This window comes from Anas platyrhynchos, chromosome 1 (assembly GCF_047663525.1).
Source record: "Anas platyrhynchos isolate ZD024472 breed Pekin duck chromosome 1, IASCAAS_PekinDuck_T2T, whole genome shotgun sequence".
NCBI classification, from domain to species: domain Eukaryota; kingdom Metazoa; phylum Chordata; class Aves; order Anseriformes; family Anatidae; genus Anas; species Anas platyrhynchos.
This window is the reverse complement of record NC_092587.1, coordinates 128057033-128079366: the sequence shown is the minus strand read 5'-3', so window position 1 is coordinate 128079366 and position 22334 is coordinate 128057033. Positions and strand designations below refer to the sequence as shown.

The 22334-nt window shown below is 37.4% G+C and overlaps 1 protein-coding gene across 1 annotated transcript; it reads left to right on the top strand.

Annotated features, from left to right (window-relative positions):
- The first annotated feature begins 7 nt into the window (after window positions 1-7).
- SYAP1 (synapse associated protein 1) lies at window positions 8-17444 on the top strand. The gene is made up of 9 exons (XM_027448010.3): window positions 8-320; window positions 3156-3274; window positions 5571-5637; window positions 7197-7270; window positions 7609-7748; window positions 8403-8551; window positions 13724-13782; window positions 14736-14883; window positions 16318-17444. The coding sequence occupies exons 1-9, from the start codon at window positions 107-109 to the stop codon at window positions 16443-16445; spliced, it is 1098 nt and encodes a 365-aa protein (XP_027303811.3). The 5' UTR covers window positions 8-106; the 3' UTR covers window positions 16446-17444.
- The last annotated feature ends 4890 nt before the right edge of the window (window positions 17445-22334 follow it).

The following is a 22334-nucleotide window of genomic DNA, read 5'->3' as shown; positions in this document are numbered from 1 at the left end:
TCCAGGCCACGCCCTAGGCGGAAGTGACGTACGCGGAAGGAGCGCGAGGGTTCGGCCGTTGGGTGGTGGGGTGCTGCCGTTAACCGCCGTTGAGCGGCCGGCCGCCATGTTGCGGGGGCTGGGCAGCTGGCTGGGGCTGGAGCGGGCGGCTGAGGAGAAGCGGCTGCTGCCGGCTGAGGAGGGCGGCGGCCCCGCTGAGGAGGAGGAGGAGCAGCAGCAGAAGAAGGAGCGGGAGGAGGAGGAGGAGGAGGATGAAGCCGCGCGGAGCCAGGAGCGGGCGGACTCCGAGGCGCTCCTCAGCCAGGCCAAGGGACTCGGCAGTGAGTGTCCGCCCTGCCGGGGCCGGGGCTGGGGGTAAACCCCCACCCGGTGCCCAAACGCGGCCTGCTTAGCCGCTGGTCCTGCTGTTGCTGCAGGAGCACTGGTGCATATAGGTTTCTGTCAACATTTCTAGGAAAATAATGCCTTTTTGATGATTTTGGGGAGCTTATCCCTAGCGAGGTAGGGCTGTAGGCTAGGATTCTGCGCTGCTGTTGTAGATTATTAAGTAAAATGCCTCCAAAACACAGCCCTGCAGGCAAGGGGGTTCTCACTGGTGCCCAGATCTTCTGTCGCATTGGTCTGAGGAGTTGCTTTAATGTGCTTGTCTTGGGTTGCTGAAACGCAGCAAGTTACCTGTGTGCTTTGGTCAGGTGCTTGTCCGGTGGTGGTTGTAAATAAATCTTAATCTGCTGTCCTCTCTGATCATCCAGGAGGCAAAAATACTTTGAATTTTCAGAAGAATAAGTATTGAGTGTTATGGATGAAAACGTCCATCCTATAATTTGCTCTGATAAAGAAACTTTGGTAAATAGAGCCACGCATACATTCCCTGTGATACCAGAAAAGTCTGTCATGGAAAGGTCCTTTTGTAAGAACTTGGACGTCACTACTGTAACACGTGATAACCATAGAAATATTTGCATGACTAATGACCAAGGTAGTTGTAAGACTCCCTTAGCACTTAAAAAGTATTCTATTGCTAAAACTGAAGCCTTATATTTGTTCTTTTTTTTTTTGTGCTTATTATGTCGTTAGGTTAGGATAAATTGTTATTCCAAACTAATAATAAGAATATTGTTAGGTATCTATTCCTAATGCAGGCATAGATTTGTAAGAGGAACCGAAACTTTCTCCTTCATTTGAAAGTCAAAGTGTTTTTCCACTACTAATTCCATTCCAAGGTTAAGTACCACCTCGTACAGGAGTTTTATAAGTGCCTTGGCATTGGAAGAACATCCATCCTTAATGGAAAGAAAAAAAAAATTTGCTCTTCAGACTGCTTTCAGGACTGGCCAAAAGCCCTTTGCTCAACACTAACAAAAAGTTGCCGGGCAGCAATTGTTTCAGAGTCCTTTGCACTTAAATCAATTGCACATCAAATGCAAAACAATTGCATTGCAAAGGAAGCTTCCCTGGATGCATCAAATAACCAATAAAAGCTTGTCAGGAGGAAACAATCCAGTAGGTGGCTGCTTCCTCTACTGTCCCAAGAGGGATACTGTACTTCTCTCTATATGAAGGGTAGAAGATAGGTGTTTGTTTTACGAAGCGTGTGATGGGATGTAAAGCCTGATAACAGATAGCAAAGATAAAGGCAAGTAGTTGCAGGAAGTTTGGTTGCCAGCATTCTGTGCCTTGCAGAAGGAAGTTGTGTATGAAAAAACCTGGCTGGCTTAAGGGCTGGCTGGGCCTCTCCGTTTTTCAGTATTAAATCGGTGGTATCATGAAGAGAGAATGTTTCATGTGCTTCAGAGAACAACAGTCAGCTTTCCAGAACTTGACATGAATGTTCCAAAGTAACTCATTCTACCAGTGGTGAGCAACCATGTGTTAAAACAATATTTTTTTTTCACATGGTAAGGTTATTTGTTACATTTCTAACTGATAAGCAACTTGAATTTTTGTGAAAACAAAGGTGTTTTTTCATTTGTTTCTTTCAAACAGAAGTGATGTTTGGTTTTGAAAGCCCCATGTATAAAGGTGCAGGTCAGTTCCGGATAACTGAAAGACCTTTTTGTCCCACGTGCTTTGTGTTCTTACTAATGCCTCAAATGTAACTTCGGTAGCTACCATGCAATTTAGGTCCACGATTACTTCTTCCCTCCTCCTAACCCTAGAATTATATTATTTACTATGGCACTTACTGGCATTGTAAATACCGTAGCAGTGATATTACGGTAATAATAGATCTGATTAAGCGTAATAAAGTGTTTGTGACATTGTGTAATTATCTGAGAAATAAACAGTGTCAACGTTGTTTTTAAGATCCTCTGTCAATAAACTGCTATTTAATCTTTCTGAAGGTTGCTGGTAGAGCTCTTGCTGCTTGCCTTTGTTCTGACTGCTTTAATTGGAAGCTGACAATATAAGGCGGCTGCCTGTGCTACATAGTTCCTTCCCTGCCACCTTTCTTCCCTTCAGCACTGCCCATATAAAAAAATGCTAGTTATTTTTTAAAGTAATTGTTGTAGCTGTTCTCCCACTGAACATACTTAGAAAAATAAACATTGTCACACTGTTTCTAACAGAGCTAGAAGAACACCACAGTGGGAAATAGAAAAGGGCAAGCAGCAAGAGCAAGCTTCAGTCTTAAGAATTGTGAAGGAATTGTGAAGGAATGTCAAGTGTTACTTACCAAGATTTTTTCATGCATTTACTTCTCTCACTTCATCAGACTTTATTGTGCGTGTTGATATTCTAAAACATATAATTGTTTTAATACTGTTGCTAGAGTTACTTCATTGCTTAAGGTCTCAGAAATGCTGAAGTGAAATTATGAAAGCTATTGTTTCAGAATATTGATTGGAAAGCAGTGTATCGAGAGCTATTGGGAGTGTTTGATTTGGTAATCAACATTCAAGTATAACAATTTGTTTTACAAAAAAAAAAAAATTGATCAAACATGGTTTGATCATTGTCACTAGAGAACGTGTGAACTAGAATGGGATAAAAATAGGATTTTAGGAGTTCTTTGGAGGTCAGAGCTGGGTTAAATGATTTTGGAAGAAGACTTCAAGTAGGCATCCAAATTAATACCTAGAAATGTGATTTTAGTGTGAGAACTGGATGTAAAGATGCCTTTTCTCAGCTCTTGTTCTTTTCATCTGTGAAAGGTTACCTCTTCAATTTCGCCACTGCTGCCACAAAAAAGATATCTGAATCCGTTGCTGAAACAGCACAGACCATAAAGAAGTCTGTAGAAGAAGGAAAAATCGACAGTATCATTGATAAGGTATTTTATTTCTCGATACTTGATCTAAAAGATTTGCTTGCATGCTGTTGTGGTAATGTGTAAATCCAGCATGGGTTAACATTTCTTTACGCTGGTTTTAGGAACTGCATATTTCAATTACAGGTATCTCCTGTCATGATAAATGATGTGACTGAAATGTTCATTCAGGGGATGTGTGCAAAAAAAAAAAGTCAACTCTGCTTTACTAGGTGCTGCACCTGTGTTTACTTCCTTCAGGATGTAAATAAGAAAGAACAGCAGAAAACAATAAGTGATGAAATAGGGGAAAAGGCTGGAAGAATTAGAGACATTAGAGTTGGGAGATGTGTAGTTGTTTTTCTTTTTCCAGTTAAGTGGCAGGAGGAAATGCTATAGCATGTCTCATAAATGTCTTTGTAGCAAGATTCAGAATGAGGTCAGCTGTGTGGATATTGTGTACTAAGGGCCTAGAGCTATACAGGTATGTTTTCATAAGACTCAGTGAGCTAATGAAATACCTTGCTATGGTCCTGTTCTTTTCCCTCACCACATTCATTTCTTGCCCTCCCATTTCTTGGCTGTAGGCTCCAATTGCTTTAATTCTGCAGCAAGTGTTTTTGTAGAGCAAAGGTAGCTTGGAAGGGAACTGGCCAAAACCAAGCCAGTTGTAGTGGGACCGTGCATCCAGGAGTGCCAGGCACAGGAGATTGAGCCAGCCCCATCCTCCTGCTGTTCTCAGACACCCCTTTCCAGAAACTAAAGAATTCCTCTTTTTTTTTTTTTTTTAAATACAGTGAGATTCATTTTTTGTTTTAATAAATGTTTGTCTTTTTCCAAATTAATCATCAAAAGACACTTCTAAATTTCTGTTACGATATAATTTTAATGATGCTGGGGAAAAAAAGGAAAAATAGACTAAGAAGGTTCATTTGTTACACATATGCTTCTTAGATCATTTATTACACAAGTAGTAGCACTCAAAATATGCTGTAGGTACTTTGTGACAGTTTCTTATGCCTAAAGTTTCATTTTCTTTTCTCTGTACTTTAGGTAATGTAAAGTCTGTATTTTGACGTAAAAGCTTACATATGGGAGAAATAGGATTATAGCTTCTATAGCATTCTAAACCTTTTCTCTTAACTGTATAAATTATTTTATTCTGTGAATGATAAAATTCAGGTAACTTATACCTAGCAGGACCCACAATGATTGATCCGTTTGATTACTGCTTAAAATTTGTATCTTAAAATGTCTTACAATAAGTTTAAGTATTCACTTCTAACTTCCAGCAACATGCCTTTTCTTTTTTGCCTGTGCTTTCAAGTACAGAACAACATTGGCATTGTTACATAGGTTATGGCATTCCTGTCTATGAAATTTGTTTTAAATGGCCTCAAGTTTGCGCCAGGGGAAGTCTAGGTTGGTTATTAGGAAAAAAAAATCATTACTGAAAAGGCTGTGAAGTATTGGAACAGGCTACCCAGGGAAGCAGTTGAGTCACCATCCCTGCAGGTCTTCAAAAAATGTGTGTATGTAGAGCTTAGGGACGTGGGGCTTGCTTAGGGACATGGTGGGCTTGTCTGTGCTAGGTTAAAGGTTAGACCAGGTATCTTAGAGGTCTTTTCCAGCCTAAATGATTCTATGATTCTAAATCTAAAACTTTTGCTGTAAAAGGCACAATGTGGTGTTTTACATCAAGTGTATAACTCTTCCGTGACCATTCCCTATTTTTCAATGTTAATTTCTATATAGGATATTTCTGAACATAATTTTGTGATGAAAGTTTGTCAACATTATAGGCGGAGAAATTATTTGATTTCAGCAAAGCACACCTTCTGAAAGTCATACTTAACAATTTTGTAAGTCTGATTTATTGCAATGGATATATTTCTTACTTGAGTCTTGAATCTTTCTGTAAGACCAAGGGTATCTTTAAGTTCTTAGTCTTTCTTAAAACACGTTTAAATAAATCTAAACAGTCTGTCTGTCTGATATGTAAGGAGGTAAGGGTATGCATAGTATGCTGATGTTCAGATTAAGTCCATACACTAGGATTTTCTGTTGTGATCTTTGTCCCCTGAACTTAATAAAGTTATAAATATAATTTTTGAATGAGTTCATTTAGTTCAAAGGCAAAATTAAATTTTTGAGTAAAGTAGAATGTATGATTGCCACAAAGAGTCTTTAACTTACAGAAAGGGCCTGAGAAAAGAGATACGAAAATGTGTTACTGAAAAGCATTTGAAAGCATTTTCTGAACAGACACGAAACAAAGGAAGTGAATTTATTTATTGTGGTTCCCTAATTTTTATTTTAGACAATTATTGGAGACTTTCAGAAGGAACAAAAGAAGTTTGTCCAAGAACAGCAAACAAAAAAATCAGGTAACGTACACTATTTTGAATAATACACAATACTGCATAAACTATATTTTTCTGGGGGCTGGGTAATTGAGCTATGTCCAGGCCTAATCCATCAGATCTCTGTTTAATGAAACATTTATATGGTAGAACTTCAATATATTCAGTGGGATAGGAAGATGATGTTAAGTGATGCAGTTGTTGCATTAACTACTAAGTTTAGATTTGTCTTTTTAATTAAATTAAACTTTTGAAATCAACTGAAAGATCAGTGTGCTAGCAAAGCTGCTGCCTTACAGTTGTTTTGAATTTTAAGCCTGTGTATTTATTGAAAACAGTCATGCTGATTACCTTTCTTCTGAGTTTTGGCAATGGCGTCACGTTTTCATAATGAAAAACACGGGTTAGGGGTTGCACTGTAATATTAATGAGTCACCGTAGGAGTAGTTGCTCTGCTTACATTAAAGGCATAATTGCTCTTTTGCTTTCCCATAACTCTTTTGCTCTGTAATTATCTGTGATCTAAATCCTATGAGTTATCCACCCATGCACTATTAAGACAAGTGGATCTATCTGAGACTTTAAAATAGGCACTTTTTTCTACTTTACGCTTCATCATTTGGGTTATATCTTATTTAATGTGTTACCTGGATATAATAATTTGTTACTGTTTGAATAATTAGTGGCTTTATGGGTAATCTTGTATCTGTGAGTAAACTTTGGAATCTGATGAAATATTCCTATAAGTTTCATAAAACTGGGTGGCTACATTGACAAGAAAGGGAAGACCGAGAGAGAGATGGCCTAATGGATTAGCATGACCTAAAGGATTAGCATTCACATTAGCACATGAACCCATGTGGGTAAAAGTTGGCTTATATCAAGTGAATAGGCAAACAGGCATAGATAGTTCAGTGCACAAGAGTTGTGTTAACTCGTTCAGATGAATTATAGTATTTCCGCAAGCTGAATTGGCATCAGCAGTGAAGAGATTAATAGGTTTTTACATGTATACATCTAGAGTAGTTTATTTTCTCTGTGTAATTCTACAGAATTATTCTGGAAACATTCTTGTAAATATGTAAATCGGGTTAGCTGCAGTATGTTTTTTCAATGTATAATTCAATGTAATTTGTTATAAATCTATAACTTTTTCTCCATAGGTGAAGAATTGGTGTCCTCTGGTTATCAGAAAATTAATATGCTAATACGTATTTTGAAATTTTAATTTAGACAAAGTTTACATGTTTAAAGTGAATCTAGAAATTTCTATTTGCAGGCAGCTTACCCAATTATACAGCTTTACTTCAGTAATTAAACAAAGAGGCAATAAACTGACACTGAAGAAACCTCCACAGTTTTTGTTTTTATAATTACAGAAATTGGCAACTTTTTAAAGTTTTTATTTACCTCTGATAAGCAAAGATCCAGGCCTAGAGTGATCTTATGGATGTCTTATGCCTCAGGCTTTTTTCAGGAAAAAGGAACAATGAACTAACTTGCTGATGCAAGTCTGCTTATTTTTGTGACTTTTGTTTTTTTAAAGTAGTACAAATGCAAATATTTTTTTCTTTCAATAACAGAAGCAGCAGTTCCTCCCTGGGTAGACAGCAATGAAGAAGAGACAATTCAACAACAAATACTGGCCTTATCAGCGGTAAGTATTTATCTGATTTTTATCTTTCTGGAAAGGTTAAAACTGCTTTTGTTTTTCCAAAGCAAGTTTGTCTGACATTTGTTAAATTATTTATTTTCAAAATACTTTTTTTAAATGTGTGTCACAGTATTGATCTTGGGCGAAGTAAGCAGGATTTATTTCAGCATTAACTTGAGTCAAAGTAGATCAACAGTATGATTTTTCATTTTTTTATAAAAAAGCTTTACAGCTTTGTGCTATAATAGAATTATGTCAGAAGTGAGATTTGGTGGTGGTGTATGTGAAATGCAATAACCTTTTTCTGATATTAGTTAACAACTATCTCATGTTCTTCAAAGGATAAACGAAACTTTCTCAGGGATCCTCCAGCAGGTGTTCAGTTTAATTTTGACTTTGATCAAATGTACCCTGTTGCAATGGTGATGTTACAAGAAGATCAGCTTCTCAATAGGATGAGGTTTGATCTAGTCCCTAAACAGTAAGTAACTTTTGCTGGTAACTTTAACTCGGTACTTTTAATGTATCTGTAAATATTCCTAACTTACTCCTTTTTTTTCTGCTTCCTTCAATTCTTTCTGTACTTCCTCATTACGTATTTTATATCTACGAGTTTCGAATACATGGGATATTGCGTGTGCATTGCAGTTCAGCAATTAAAGGAAATAATAGAAGTCTTACAAATTCAGAACTACTAAGGATCCCTTGTTTTTAGTATAAGAGAAGTCTTTTTTTTTTTTTACGTCTAGTGTGGTAAATAGTTGAAAACATTTTTCCCAAACAAAGGTAAATGCAGCAACAAAGAACTTCATATCCAAGGGTGTAATTGATATCCCAAAGAGATGATTACAGATAGTCATAGGCCCCTTGGAGAAATGACAAAAGAATACAAAACAGTGGTATTGCAAGCAAGGGAAACTGGTTTTGAACAGACAATGTAACTGTTGTGGAAGAGATCAAGAATTTTTATAATGATGGATTTTTTTTAATTGTTATATCACCAATTTCTAACTTTTTACAGGAGGCAGCTCTGTTTATCCCTTTCCTTTGCATATTTGCTTTTGTTCATTGCTAGATGGTAAAAGCAAGCTACATTTCCAAATGTAGTAATCAGTATCTGTTTCTCTCTCTCTAGTGTAAAGGAGGAGGTATTCTGGAGAAATTATTTCTACAGAGTGTCCCTGATTAAACAGTCTGCACAGCTCACCGCACTTGCTGCTCAACAGCAAGCAGTAGAAAAAAAAGAGGAGAACAAAGGCAGAGAAGAGGATAGTCAACTGACAGGTGTGGAAGAAATTAGTTTTGGCACAGTTTATTAAGTTAAAGTCATGCTGTATACATCAGGTGACAGAATTCTTATCTTTGATTTTCTATGAAGTTAGGACTTTTCTCATCATACTCCTTCTGTTTGTTAGAAGGGGGGAGGGGGCTCCCAGTGCTTTTAACCAGTTTTGCAATTTCAGCCAACTTTGCCAGAAGACTGCAGTTCTCAAGAGATGAAATCTTGTACTCTGCTCTCCACCACCAGTGGTTTCTGGTGTGCTATTTTGAACTGTTAGAAGTCCCAGGTACCTTTGGTTCTCCTGACAGATAACAGGTCCTAGCCAACCCAGCATGCCCTTTGCTCTCACTTGTCTCAGCACATGTTCTTTTGCTTGGTCCTCAGATCAAACAGAAGTAAGTTAGTGATATTGGGGTAAAATTATTGTGGTGGCAGAGGCACATAGGACATGGAAAGGCATGCAGTGTATTATAGAAATGGAGGAAGATCATTACGTAAGGTTATCCAAGATTCAACCTTGAGATAAAAAAGCCTCCTTAACATATGTTTCTTCAGTTGTGCTAATCAGTTTGTGCAACATATTCTTACTGACCTTCTTCTGAGTCACTGAGCATCTTTACCTGTATGCAAACCAATTCTTCAAGCAGGAATATATATACAGCTTAAGAGTATGAAGAAGTTACTGGCTAAGATGCAAAAGATATCTAGTAGCTCATAAAATAATAGCCGGAGCTAGGTACATTCATCACCTCCAAGGAATTTTTACAGGAGGAATAGGCATTGGGGCAGGAGGATAAAGCCTGTGCTGTACCTTGGAACAGATTTGCATATCCCCAGATCAAAAATAAATAAAAATCATCAAATCCACTGGTGCTGATGTTCTGATAACACTGCCAGCCTGACTGACAACCAGCTGATCAGTGTCAAGCTGACTCCTTTCCCCCCCTTTCAGATATACCTTTGCATATTGATAGTTTTCCTCTCTAGTCTTTACACTGCTAATGATCCCATCTTTGTAATGCTACTTCTAAGGTCACCTTTCTTAACTTTTTACAGACTTTCTCACAGCTTTTTTTCTCAACTTGGTAACTTTCTACACAATCTGAGCCAAGGTTACTCACCTGGGCCTTGGTTCCTTGGATACAGGCAGCTGAATCTTGGATTGCAGGGAAGGTTATTGGGGGATTACAGAGTTGGGCTGGCATGTTGCATAGAAGGTACTTTTGAAAAAAGGATTGTAGTTTCCTCAAATTGTTTTTTTGTTTTTGTTGTGTGTGTATGCATGCCTTGGTCACTTTGCCTCATTCTGTTTCTCATAGGATTTATTCAGGGTGTGTGTTAGCACAGGCAAAGACCCCATCTAGAATGAACAAAGCAGAGTGGTGCCAGTGTAGTCCTTATTCCATAGCTGTATTCTCACAGCTGACTTTGACGCTGCTAAAGGTGCTGCATTTTGGTGTCACCTTCCCTGCCTCTGTGGTAACTGTTTCAGCAGATAGTCTCCTGCCCCTTTGTGCTGTGCTGTATGGTTTTGTCTATTACATCTGTCTATTTGACAGACTCCATCTGATCAATTGCATTCACATTCTCTTTTTAATCTTACCTGCATAAGTAGCTTCAATTCTGTACTTTTTTTTACTAGCAATGATTACTAAAGTATACCCTTCTGATTTTCACATCATGTAGTTCTGTATTCCGATGTAAATCTAGCATCTTGTCATAGGTGCCTTACATTGTGCTTGCCCAAAACCATGAACCTCGTTTCTCTTCCTTTTTTATACTTTTTCCATACTTAATTGCATTAATTGGAAATCAGACAAGATGTATAGTAATGCTGTTGATAACTATTATTATTTAGAATTTGATTTTTTCATAAAATACTTTTTGTGTGTTCATGCATTTTTTAACCATTATGCTTATCAAAATATGTGCCAAAAAGCCATTTCTTCAGGAAGCCATAAACTGGTCAGCAATTACAAAGGAAGGATAGATTGAGATGAGTGAAAAACATCAACTCTCTATGAAAGAGAAAACAGCATCAGAGATGTTAATTCTTGACGAAATTCACATAATTAGATGTCTGGGTTAAGAAAAAAAAATCAAAGAAAAGGAAGATGGAAGGAAAGCATAAAAGGAAAACAAAGTCACTTTTTTCACTTCTTACCAAATGTTAACTGAGAATCCCCCAAGATTTGGTTTTGTGGAAGCTGCAACTTTATTTTTTTTCCTTGTATAAAGGAACTGCTCTTCAGTGCCCTGCACTAACACTTTTTATCAAACTAGAAATTTTCTGTCATTAGCTTCTGGTTCAGGCTGTGCTTAAGCTTGTTTCCTAATTAACCATTCATGTCATAGCACTCCTACAGTCTCACCACATTCAGCTCCCATTTTTGTCATACTGTATGAGCAAATCGTGTTTACTGTTACTCTGTATAGGTGCCATCCAACTCAGGAAATCGCTGGGTTTCTCACTGTTTCATAAACCTTTGCACCTAACTGCCATCTAAATGCATTTATATCGTTTTGTTTCTTCTTGGATGTCTTTATTTTTTCTTTGAGAGTTCGGGGGTTTGGCATGTTTTTGTTTTTGGTAGTGGTAACTTTTTTTTTTCTTTTGGATTCCTTTTTACATTTCCTTTCCTTCGGATTTTTCATTACACCAACTGATAGGATTATACTGTAGACTATTAAGAGTGGTGACTGTTTTCTCTGGTTTCTGTAGTGCCTTGCAGTACATCTTCATATTGAATCCTTTCATTTATTACTGCCTCTTAGTCCTTTTGATTGCATTTGGAAAGACTAGAAAACATTAGTTCTGCCAAAAGATTTTCTTCATTATCATTGATAAGCATATTCCTTGCAAAGCCTGTTTACTTTTAGTAAGCTTCCCCTTACCACTGAGCTTTTTGATTTCTGTTTCTGCATATCACTGCTTCAGTAAACCAATTTCAGAAAAAAAAGCTATCACTGTTGTGACTGATTGGCTAGTTTAATTAATGACAGAAAAACTTCTATTTAAGTGCTGAAGGTTTCCTTTACAACCATATTTTTTAAAAAAAAAAAAGTTCAGTGCTCCAATTTGCCAACCCATGTCTGTTCTGGTGGAAGTGTCTCAACTCTACAGGAGAAACAGGGCAACTGAACTTACTGAAAAACAAAACTGTCATCTTTGAGTCATCCAAGTGCTTAGAAATTGCTAGAGAAAGTTGCTTGATTATACACAAAGAGCTCTTCCAGTAAAACTTACTATTGTGACTGAAAACAAAACACATGTTCATTTAGGGGAGAAAAAATATACAGCATCTTTTGGCCTGTGAAGGTTCTCATGATTCAGAAGACTGCTACAGGGGTATGCAGATAAGTTAACCTTTCCAGTGGCTATATTTTATGTAATGGCAAAGATACATATACTAAACTATAGTAAATATGTTTTGTTTGATTTCAAGACTTCATAAGTGTAGGGAGCTCTGAATCATCTGTGTTGGTGTTGTTTTACATGACTTCTGAAGGTTGGATTCCCTAATTGGGGGGGGGCTGTAAAACTAGAATTACTTGCCTGTTGGTAACTTTTCATAATATTCAGTGTCTCATAAAGGCAACATCTACAAAAAAGAATTAATTGCCTTCATTTTATCTCCATCTGTCTCCTCCTTACATGTTGTTTTTACAAAGTTTAACTAGCATGATTCATGCAAAGGAGAAAAAAAGGAAAAATTGAAAGCTTTTCATGTTCTGACCTGGAAACTATATGCACGTAAGTTCTATAACAAAATGTTAGATTCTGCTCCTTCAGGCAGAGCTATTTACTTGGGAATTAAGTTACCACATGGGCAGAGAGCACATCAGCAGTGGAGGAGATGACGCCAGGCCAGTAGATGCAGAACAGTGCCAATGGTATGTTAGTCGCATTAGACTGGTGCATGGCCCAGCACAGCAGTGCTGTGCTGCTTCTGCATGAGAGAAGGAGGTGAAGCTTGAGGCACCTTTCCTGCCCAGTGCTTTGGGCACTCATCATTGAGCAGCGAAGTGTTAGTGCTGTGTTCCACAGCCTCCCATGGCTGAGAATAGCAAAGCCTCTTTGGACATGGTGTTGGGTACAAGAACAGATACTGTGAAGATTTAGGGAGGGGAAGGAGAAAAGAGGATGTGACAGAGCAGTGGCCGTTTAGCAGATGAGCTGTATAAGCTGTGACAGCTACCAATTAGAGAATTATTTTAATTAGAGCTGATCTTAATTTTAGAAATTAAACCTGAAAAAATTCCCTCTTCAGAAATCACTGAGTAAGCAGGAAAGGTCCACCCGGCTACACTGCAATAAACACAGCTGCAAGCTCACAGCTGCTTTGCACGTTTAAACAAATAAACTGCTAAGCAAGCACTCCATCACTACTACAACCTGTCCAGCATGTTAATTGTTCCTGCAGCCATCTCATTATTAACCCTCTACCCCTCTAGTAACATGAGGAAGAAAGCTGGGGAGTTCATTTATCTACCAAGAAAAAGATCTGTATTTCCTTGTAAACAATCATTGTCTTCCCAGTACCATGCTGCTACGTGGACAATGTGCAGTGAGTTTTAGGAAACCTGCTCCTAGGGTTTATGTTTTTCAGTGACTTCTGCCTGAGTGAAAGAAGGTGAGACTCCGGAGCGCTCTTGTGTGGGTTTAGGGGTATGCATGCAGATAAGTCTGCTGTATGTAAGAGCTGATACCCGTGTCAATAGTAGTACCCAAGCAGGGAAGGTTGATAAGTTCCATGGTAGGTGGTACCTGTATTTTCCAAGGAAGTCTACACCTTTGTACTTGAAAGATCTCGCAGAGTGTGATGCAATCTGTGAGTTTTTTATAGAAAACATTTTTCCCCATTTCCAGCTGTTCCTACTTATGTGGTTCTTTGGATTGCTTAATTGGGCAGAGGGGTTCCGGTGATTTAACTTTGGATTCATAATAGGTAAATGGCTTGCTGAATTTGCCATAGTTAATTAAGATCAGAAATTTCCTTCTTTAGGTTTTGTGTTTGTTGCAAATGCCTTACCACCTATAGATGAATTCAACCGCTAACCACCAGGATTCATTAAAATTTAAAATACAATGTTTCCTTCTATATTTAATAGCGGTTTGATTAAATGAAATCTGTATGTATTTACATGTAATCTATGATTTTCTCTCTTGCTAGAAACAATACGGCCAAAAACACCACCTGTTACAATAAAGCCTCAGATAAAATCTCAAGAGGTAAAAACATATTTATCTGGCATTTATTACGTGAAACTGTTATTTCATAGTTAATTATGCATCCTTTTGAGTAAGTTGAAACTATTATAATATCTGACAGTCCAGTTCTAGCTTGCTGCTGTTCTGCCATAGTATTAATTTTCAGTAGAAGAAATAATAATTTATCTGAGGTATACTTTCATTAGTATCCTGTACATTATAATAAAGATTTTTTTAGTCTTCGGAGTAGCATTTCAAAAATGTTCAGAGTAGAAGGTTTGCATTCTATTTAAACACAGTGGATACCTTCATAAAAATGTGTACAACGTTTTGTCCAACTCTTCAGCAGCGTCAAGCTTAAGTGCTGGAAATCTAAATTATGCATTGCCATAGCAACATTATTTTGTTGCAATAGCAAGAAGAGCTTTGCTTGACACTGCAGAAAGCTTTACCTTAGACACCTAATGACCCTTGTTCATTTCTGGATTGTAAAATCAGTGCCAGAGAAAACTCTTGGCAGAAGCAGAACTGTGCATTCACTTGGCAATAATATGCCATGGACTAAATTAAGCTAGAAACATTTCTAAAGAATAGATTCCTCTTAATCTTATTTGTGTGTAGAAAACTGTTACTGAATTAATGGTCAAACTTTAGTATACGTCTTATGTACTTTTCTAAACTATTTATGAGTTTGGTATTGTTTCTGAATGCTACAAAAACAGTTTTAAAGTTTTTAAGAGAATGCAGAAAGGCGGCTAGGATGAAAAGCAGATCATTTTCAGAGTAAATGTCTACTGTTCTTAACTGTACAAAGAATTGTCAGGGTGATGCATTTGGTTTGCTGTCTTTTTTTTTTTTTTTTTTTTTTCCGGCTGTAACTAAAAGGCAGTCATTTGAATGAGAATAAGTTTATATTGGTGACATTCTATCCTCCCACTTTTGGGGTAAGCTTTTACAACACTATCTTATTACAGGATGAGGAAGAGATTTCCACAAGTCCAGGTGTATCAGAATTTGTGAGTGATGCCTTTGATGCCTGTAATCTGAATCAGGAAGACCTAAGAAAAGAAATGGAACAACTGGTGCTAGACAAAAAGAAAGAAGAGACTTCGGTAGTAGAAGGTAAAACTTCTGTGTCTTAAATACAGTAATTCTAAGATAGGTTGATTTAAAAAGAAAATAATCGTAGTTCTTACCACCAGCCTGTCTTGTTGTTATCTGTGAAGAGTGTAAGTCCAAAGTAACTAACAATTCTCAGGTGGCTGTTTTATGAAAGTGACAGTGAAGTACTGTTTTGTCTACCATTCTTTTTCATAGGTCATTATGTGCATGTGTTTTTTTCTTTACTGTAGGTAGAGTACAGTATTGGAAGTCAGGCTTCTTGTGATGCCAGCCAAAAAGTCAGTATTTGCACCAGACTATGAGTTTGCCAGGTGCCTTTGCTGCAAAAGGTTTACATGTGTTTGGAATGGTTAACATTCAACAAATAGCTTTCACAATGATGAGAAGGAAAAAAAGCAGTCTTTATTCTAAAAAAAAAAAAAAAAAAAAAACGTGGTTCAGAAGAACTAATATTGATGTAAAATAGCATTAAAATAATCTATAATGACGTGGCTCTGGCCATACTCAATGAACTATTTTCAGTGAAGACACTTTTATAAGTAGATAATCATAATACGTTTTTCAGAAGTTATTTTTCATTGTGTTATGGATGTTGCTGAATCCTTGGTTTTTGAAATTGCTATTTTTTCCAATATGTAGCCAAGCTTGCATCTAAATTTTTTATGGAATTGTTTCAATAAGCCATTAATGAGTAATTTGTTCAAAGAAATCTTAGCTGGCCTTACTGACTTAGACTGTAGAATTACCCACCTTCTAGGCTGAAGTACTAACCAACAAGTAACACATCAAACACCCACTTATTCCCCCATGCTCTTACGTATCATAGGCAAAGTTAATTAAACAGAGATTAAAAACACAGGAGTGCCTTCTGACTCATTTTTTTTGCCCTGAAGTATGAAATATGATTACCTTCAACTGGGATTAAATGGGCTTGTCTAGTTAAAAATGTCAGTGAGGAGAATAATTGCTTTGCTACAAAATTATCCACAGTATTTGATCCTGTTTTTTTTCCTTAATAGTATATTCAACCAACTTTGTAACTTCATTCATTTTCTAAATAGCACAGCTTCCCTCCACATCCCCCCTAGATTTAAAAGCATGCAGGGAGATTCCATTAATAGTAAAAAAAACTGAAATCTGTAGGAAACAAGTTAGCAAATGGATGCTTGTTACAGCTAAGCTATATATTTGCTTTTTATCTTTCTTTATTATAGTGTGTACACAAGAATACAGATGACTATATTAACTAATTCCTATCTGTGGTCAGTCAGAAGATGATTATTTGATCTTGTGGTTTCTTTAGTTTTGAAAGAAGACTATCCATAAAATTCAAGGGACATAAGTGAAACTCAGTGCAAATTCGTCTCAGTTTATATAAATAAGTAACATTTTATGTTGTCAAGTTTTTTCTCACAAATAATTTCTCTCTCACAGAAGAGACTGCTGACTGGGAAAAGGAATTGCAGCAAGAGCTTCAAGAGTATGAGGTGGTGACAGAATCAGAAAAACGTGATGAAAACTGGGATAAAGAAATAGAAGAAATGCTGCAAGAAGAAAGTTAAGCATTTTTCACAAAATCACTATAACTCTAAACTTTTTCTGAAAACTGACATGGATTTCTGCTTTCATGTTTTGTTTCCTAAAGATCTTCAAAAGACGTAAAAGAATCTAAAATTGTTATAATTCCATATTGGGATACAACCAGTATTTCTGTTCTTTATATGAGCAATTTCTGAACTTCTTCATTCTTTTAAAGAAAAAAGACAGACACTGCAGGTTATATCTAATAATTGAAAATGATAACGTTAGTCCATGAAGCAACAGTTTAGTTTGAGGCATTCTTAGCCGGCCAAGAAGCTCTGCAAGGAGATCTCTAAATCTAAAAATCTCAAGTTAAGGTTGTCTACAGCCTTCAGTTTGGGATGTAAAAATGGATGTTGTAACTTAGTCCCTCAAAACAACGCTTGTATCGTGCTTGCACTCTGATCCCTGTATAATCTGTAAATGTGTATTATTTTAAGGTACTTGTAGTTAGTAGCATTCATGTGTATTTAACTTCCTTAACATATATAGCCAAAGAATGTATAGAATACCCTATCAAATAACTTATAATGTTTAAAATACTCATTCAGACTCCAAAAGAAGTACTGGTTTGTTATTGATCAGATATGATTAACTGGCAAACATTTAAACAAGAACAGAGTTTCTACCTTCTCGAGTTAACCTGTTTTTATTAAATCATCATATTAAGATACTGCCTTTTCCCATAGAGGAAAACAGTTTAATGCATTCTTTATTTGGATAAATGCTGTGTTTCCATTTAATTTTGCTGAGTGAGAAGAAATTAAACGTTTCTTTTTAAGTGCTGAAACATTTATGTAGAACTTTGGCTGGTTTGGATATCTTTATTAAATACTGTAGATATGTATAAAATTGGCTCATTTATTTGGAGGGAGGGCATGGTAAGGGACAAAAGTTTCAGACTTAATGCAGTTTTCAAAACTACACTTTGTCACAGTGTCTAAGATGTGGAATTTAAATAAAAAATTTTCTTTAAAGGATTTTTTTATCCTCATTAGGTGTATGGGTTTTTCCTATAGTTTTATCATTAAGTCAGTTTCTTTATGTATATAAATGAAAATTTAATGTTCTGTCATCAATTTCACAAACCATGACAAAGCATTCAGAAAGTCCAAAGTATGAAGGCAAATGGGTAAAATGAAGTAGGAGCCATTAAGTACAATTGAATTATAGCCGTGTTACGTGCAGAAAGCTCTGTCTTAATGACGTAATTCTGTAGAAAACTTTTGGAAAGAGACTGAAAAGATTATAGCTGTAATTATTCACTCGATGTTCATTCTGTGGGAATCAAAAAGAGCTAAATAGTTTTAACTGCTATTTACTGTAAGAAAATACTATTTAAAATTGTTTCAATTAGCAGATTGTACAGGAAGCTCTTCTGTATTTCTCATGAAAAATTATCTCAAACATGTATATATTCAGCTTCCGAAATTAGTTTTGCTATTGCTATACATTTTCTCAACTACAAATCATCTGAAGCACAATTTATTTTGATAGTGTTTTTCACCTTAAGGCCCACCTTCCCTCCTAGTTAACAGATGCAAAATAATCATGAAGTAAGGGGTGCTTTAGGAGCTGTTTACATCTGGAATTAAAGGCCACAAATGTTAAATCCATCATCCTCACTAAAATTAGACTATTCAAACCTTAATGCTTACTCTTACATTTCGACACATAAAATTGCTCACAGATTTAAGCTGGAGGCATGAGGATGTCTGCTACACATTTTGACATGACACCTGATATGACTTAGAAAAGCCAGGTTGTTCTGATACTGGCAAATTTTCCCTGGATGACTCAGAGCTCAGTATCTTCCTTCAAAGGTGTGAGCTTCTTGAAAACCAGCCTGATCATTACTGATGTTTTCAAATTCATGACTTGTTTATTTGCATGGAGTTTATACATCAAGCGTCGTCTTTCTTGTCATGTAAGCATAGCCTATATAATTGTCATAGGTATAAAATTCAATATTTCATAAAAGATTATTGCTACATACAGTGCTTTAGCTTAATGAGTCACATGAAAAGCAAGTTTAAAAAAAAAAACACTAAGTAGCTCTGCATTTGAAAAGGCAATAATGTAGCAAGGCTTAACTTTGCTGAGCTCTGATATTTAAAGTCTTAACAAATATCATCTTAATATTTTCAAATCTCTGTACCTGGTTTTAACCTGGAAAGCTGAAATAAGATTTTGGTAACCCCGTACAGTCTTCAGGACTGTTCCATACCTTTTATTTAGTTTAGTGTTACAATTGTTTATCAGTTTTAATTGCACGTGACAGGAAGGTGAACACAGATAGACCTCTTCATTTTCATAGTGTATTTTGTAGGCCTCTGTAGCCCAAATGTGTCATAACATATTTAATAAGCAAATATGCTGCTTTTTTTTAACAACAGCATTCCAAGCACTGGAATTGAATAGATGCTAAAATGCACTTATATATATAATATATATAAAATACTAAATTGTAGAGACAATGTAATGGAAAATGTAGTGGTTTAAAACATTAAGGAAAAGCAAAAAATATATATTATTAACAAGTTTTGTTTAGAAGAAACTAAAAGACTGTAAACGTTTGAAATTAAAAAGTGTAGTAAAATGTATGACTTTACTAAGATATTTGTAGCTGTTCTCTTAAAGCTTCAGTTAGTTTTAATTTTTTTATTTCCTGAAATGTGTCAGTAAACTAAGCTTCTTAATTTGTGACTTCATTTGGAACACAAAACTAGTTTTTTTTCTTTGCTGTTTGATTATCTTCCTCTTTGTTTGGTGGAGCTATGTATGTAGAACAGCACAGTTGGTCAGTTTTAACCCTACACATTTAAAGAATAGCACTAAGTGCAGGGTTGTTCTTTAATCACCCCTTTCATGTGACTGTGAGATGCATCCTTGAACTGTTGGGTACTCAAATATTATTGACTTTTACTTTGCAATAGCTATTACATAAAGGAGGATGAAGTGCATATGGTTACTCATCAGTGCGCAGAGAAGCAATAGCAGCTACACTAGGCTCTGGGTCTAGAGTCTAGTTGTAGAATTATAGCTGGAGTTCGACACTGATAATGGTCTGGGTTTCAATTCAGCAAAAGTTTAGAAGACAGATGTGTTATAGAATCATTAACATTGGAAAAGACCTCCAAGATCACCTGGTCCATTCCCCTACCACCAATGTCACCCACTGAACCATGTCCCCAAGCACCACGTCCAACCTTTCCTTCAACACCCCCAGGGGCGGTGATGCCACCACCACCCTGGGCAACCTGTCCCAGTGCCTGACTGCTCTTTCTGTGAAGAAATGTCTCCTCATTTCCAACCTGAGCCTCCCCTGGCACAGCTCGAGGCCATTCCCTCTAGTTCTATCACTAGTTACCTGTGAGAAGTGGCTGACCCCCAGCTCCCCAGACCTTGCTTCTCCACTCTGCCCCACGCATGTAGCACTGCGTGGGGTCATTGTGGCCAAAGCACAGGACCCAGCACTTAGCCATGTTGAACCTCATCCCATTGGCCTCTGCCCATTGAGACGTCCAGTTCGGGTCCCTCTGCAGGGCCTTCCTACCCTCTGACAGATCCACATTTCCCCCCAACATGGTGTTGTCTGCAAACTTATTGAGGGTGCACTCAATTCCCTCGTCCAAGTCATCAGTAAAGATATTAAAGAGGATGGGCCCCATCACCAGTCCCTGGGGAACACCACTGATGACCCATCACCAGCAGTTTTTCACTCTTCACCACCTCTTTCTGGGCCTGGCCATCCAGCCAGTTTTTAACCTGGCAAAGCATGTACCTGTCCAAGCCATGGGCTGCCAGCTTCTCCAGGAGAATACTGCGGGAGACCGTGTCGAAGGCCTTGCTGAAGTCTAGTAGGCTACATCAACTGCCTTTCCCTCATCTACCAGGCATCTGGTCATAGAAGCAGATGAGGTTGGTCAGGCAGGATTTGCCCTTCATGAACCCACACTGACTGGGCTTGATTCCCTGGTTGTCCCGTGCTGTGTGATTGCATTCAAGATGACCAATTCCATCACCTTTCCTGGTACCAAGGTCAGGCTGACAGGCCTGTAGATCCCCGGGTCCTCCTTACAACCCTTCTTACAGATGGGCGTCACCTCCAGTCATCTGGGACCTCTCTGGATGACCGTGACTGCTCTCTCAGCACCATCAGGTGGATCCCATCTGGCCTCATGGGCTTGTGACAGTCCCGGTGGAGCAGCAGGTTTCTGTTTCCACCTGAACCTTGGGGCATTTATTCTGCTCCCTGTCCCAGACTTCCAGGTCGGGAGGCTGAGTACCCTGAGGATAAGTGGTCTGAGTAGTGCCAGATGCAAAGACAGATGCAAAGAAGGCATTAATAACTTCAGCCTTTTCCTTATCCTCAGCAGTCATGTAACCCACCACATCCAGTAAAGGATGGATATTCTCCTTGGTCCTCCTCTTACTGTTAATATATTTGTAAAAACATTTTTGTTGTGTTTTTACCACAGTGACCAGGTTGAGCTCATACTGGACTTCGGCCTTTCTGACTTTTTCCCTGCATATGCTGGCAACTTCCTTGTACTCTCCCCGAGTTGCCTGTCCCTTCTTTCACCAGGCAAAAGCTCTCTTTTTCTTCTGGAGACTCAGCAAAAGTTCCCTGTTCAACCATATTGGTCTTTTTCCCCACCGGCTCATCTTATGGCACACAGGGACACCCTGCTTCTGCATCTTTAAGACTTCTGTCTTGAGGAATATCCAGTCTTGTATGGACTGAAACTGTGTGTCTCAGTAAATGTTGACTAATACCTCTGTAACAATAATTGTTCTGTAGCATAGAATCAAAAGATGTTAGCCACTAGTACATTTTTGTTCTGAACTACTCCTTTCCAATCATTTTTTTTCCTTTGTTTTAAATATTGGAATATTTTCAGATCACTGTTGTTGATTTTTATTTTATTTTTTAACAACATGACAAATGAATTTCCTGCTGTATTTTCTTTGTGTTATATTGAAGTTCATTACTTCAATATAGAAAATGGCAATTCCTGTAAAACACTGTAAGACTCGCATGTCTTCATTTTCTTCTCAGTTTAGTCATTTAGTGCTTGGTCTTCATATATATAAATATATATATATATGTAAATGCAAAGACAAATCTACTAGTGTGTCTAAATATACTCCAAAACTCATAATGTACTTTTCAGCTGTTACTTCTAACTAAATACCACTGCAAGAGGAGGAGCAACTAAAATAATTGTCATTAGTTTGTCACTCTGTCATTTTTAATGAGACAGCACTCTGCAAAAATTCGCTTGAAGAATGAATCACTTGCTTTATTTCATAAAAGCATGGTTTTCATTATGGGACAGATTGTGAACGTTTTCATGTGCTAATTCAGGGATTCATGAGGCTATGACAAACCTTTCCAGATATACTTAGGAAGTGTGCTTAATCCAAAACTACATGGGCAGGAAGGTTGCTTTTTTTCCATGCAAGAGGTCCTGACACAGTAGAGAAAGCCAAAAGAAAAACATAATTAGTTATGGGTTTTATATATAAAATTAAAGGAGTAAAGATCTGATGCCTGCTTTGATATATGATGCTATAAAAAATAATGTTGTGGGGGGGTTCTTTAAATCATATGCATGCACCAAACCTTAATTCTACAAGTACTTTTATTTATTTGTTCTCTTAAGCAATGATTTCCATGCTCAAATGAGGAGGTTTCAGAGCCAGATAAAGCTACTGTTTCTCTCTATCTTCTCCTTCCTGAGGAGAAATGACCCAATGTAACAGTCAAATAATGACCAGAGAATAGATTGATTACATCTAGCTTCTTCTCCCACCTAGTTCAGAAATGTTAATGCTGGCCGGCCAGGTGCTCTTTCGTCTGACTT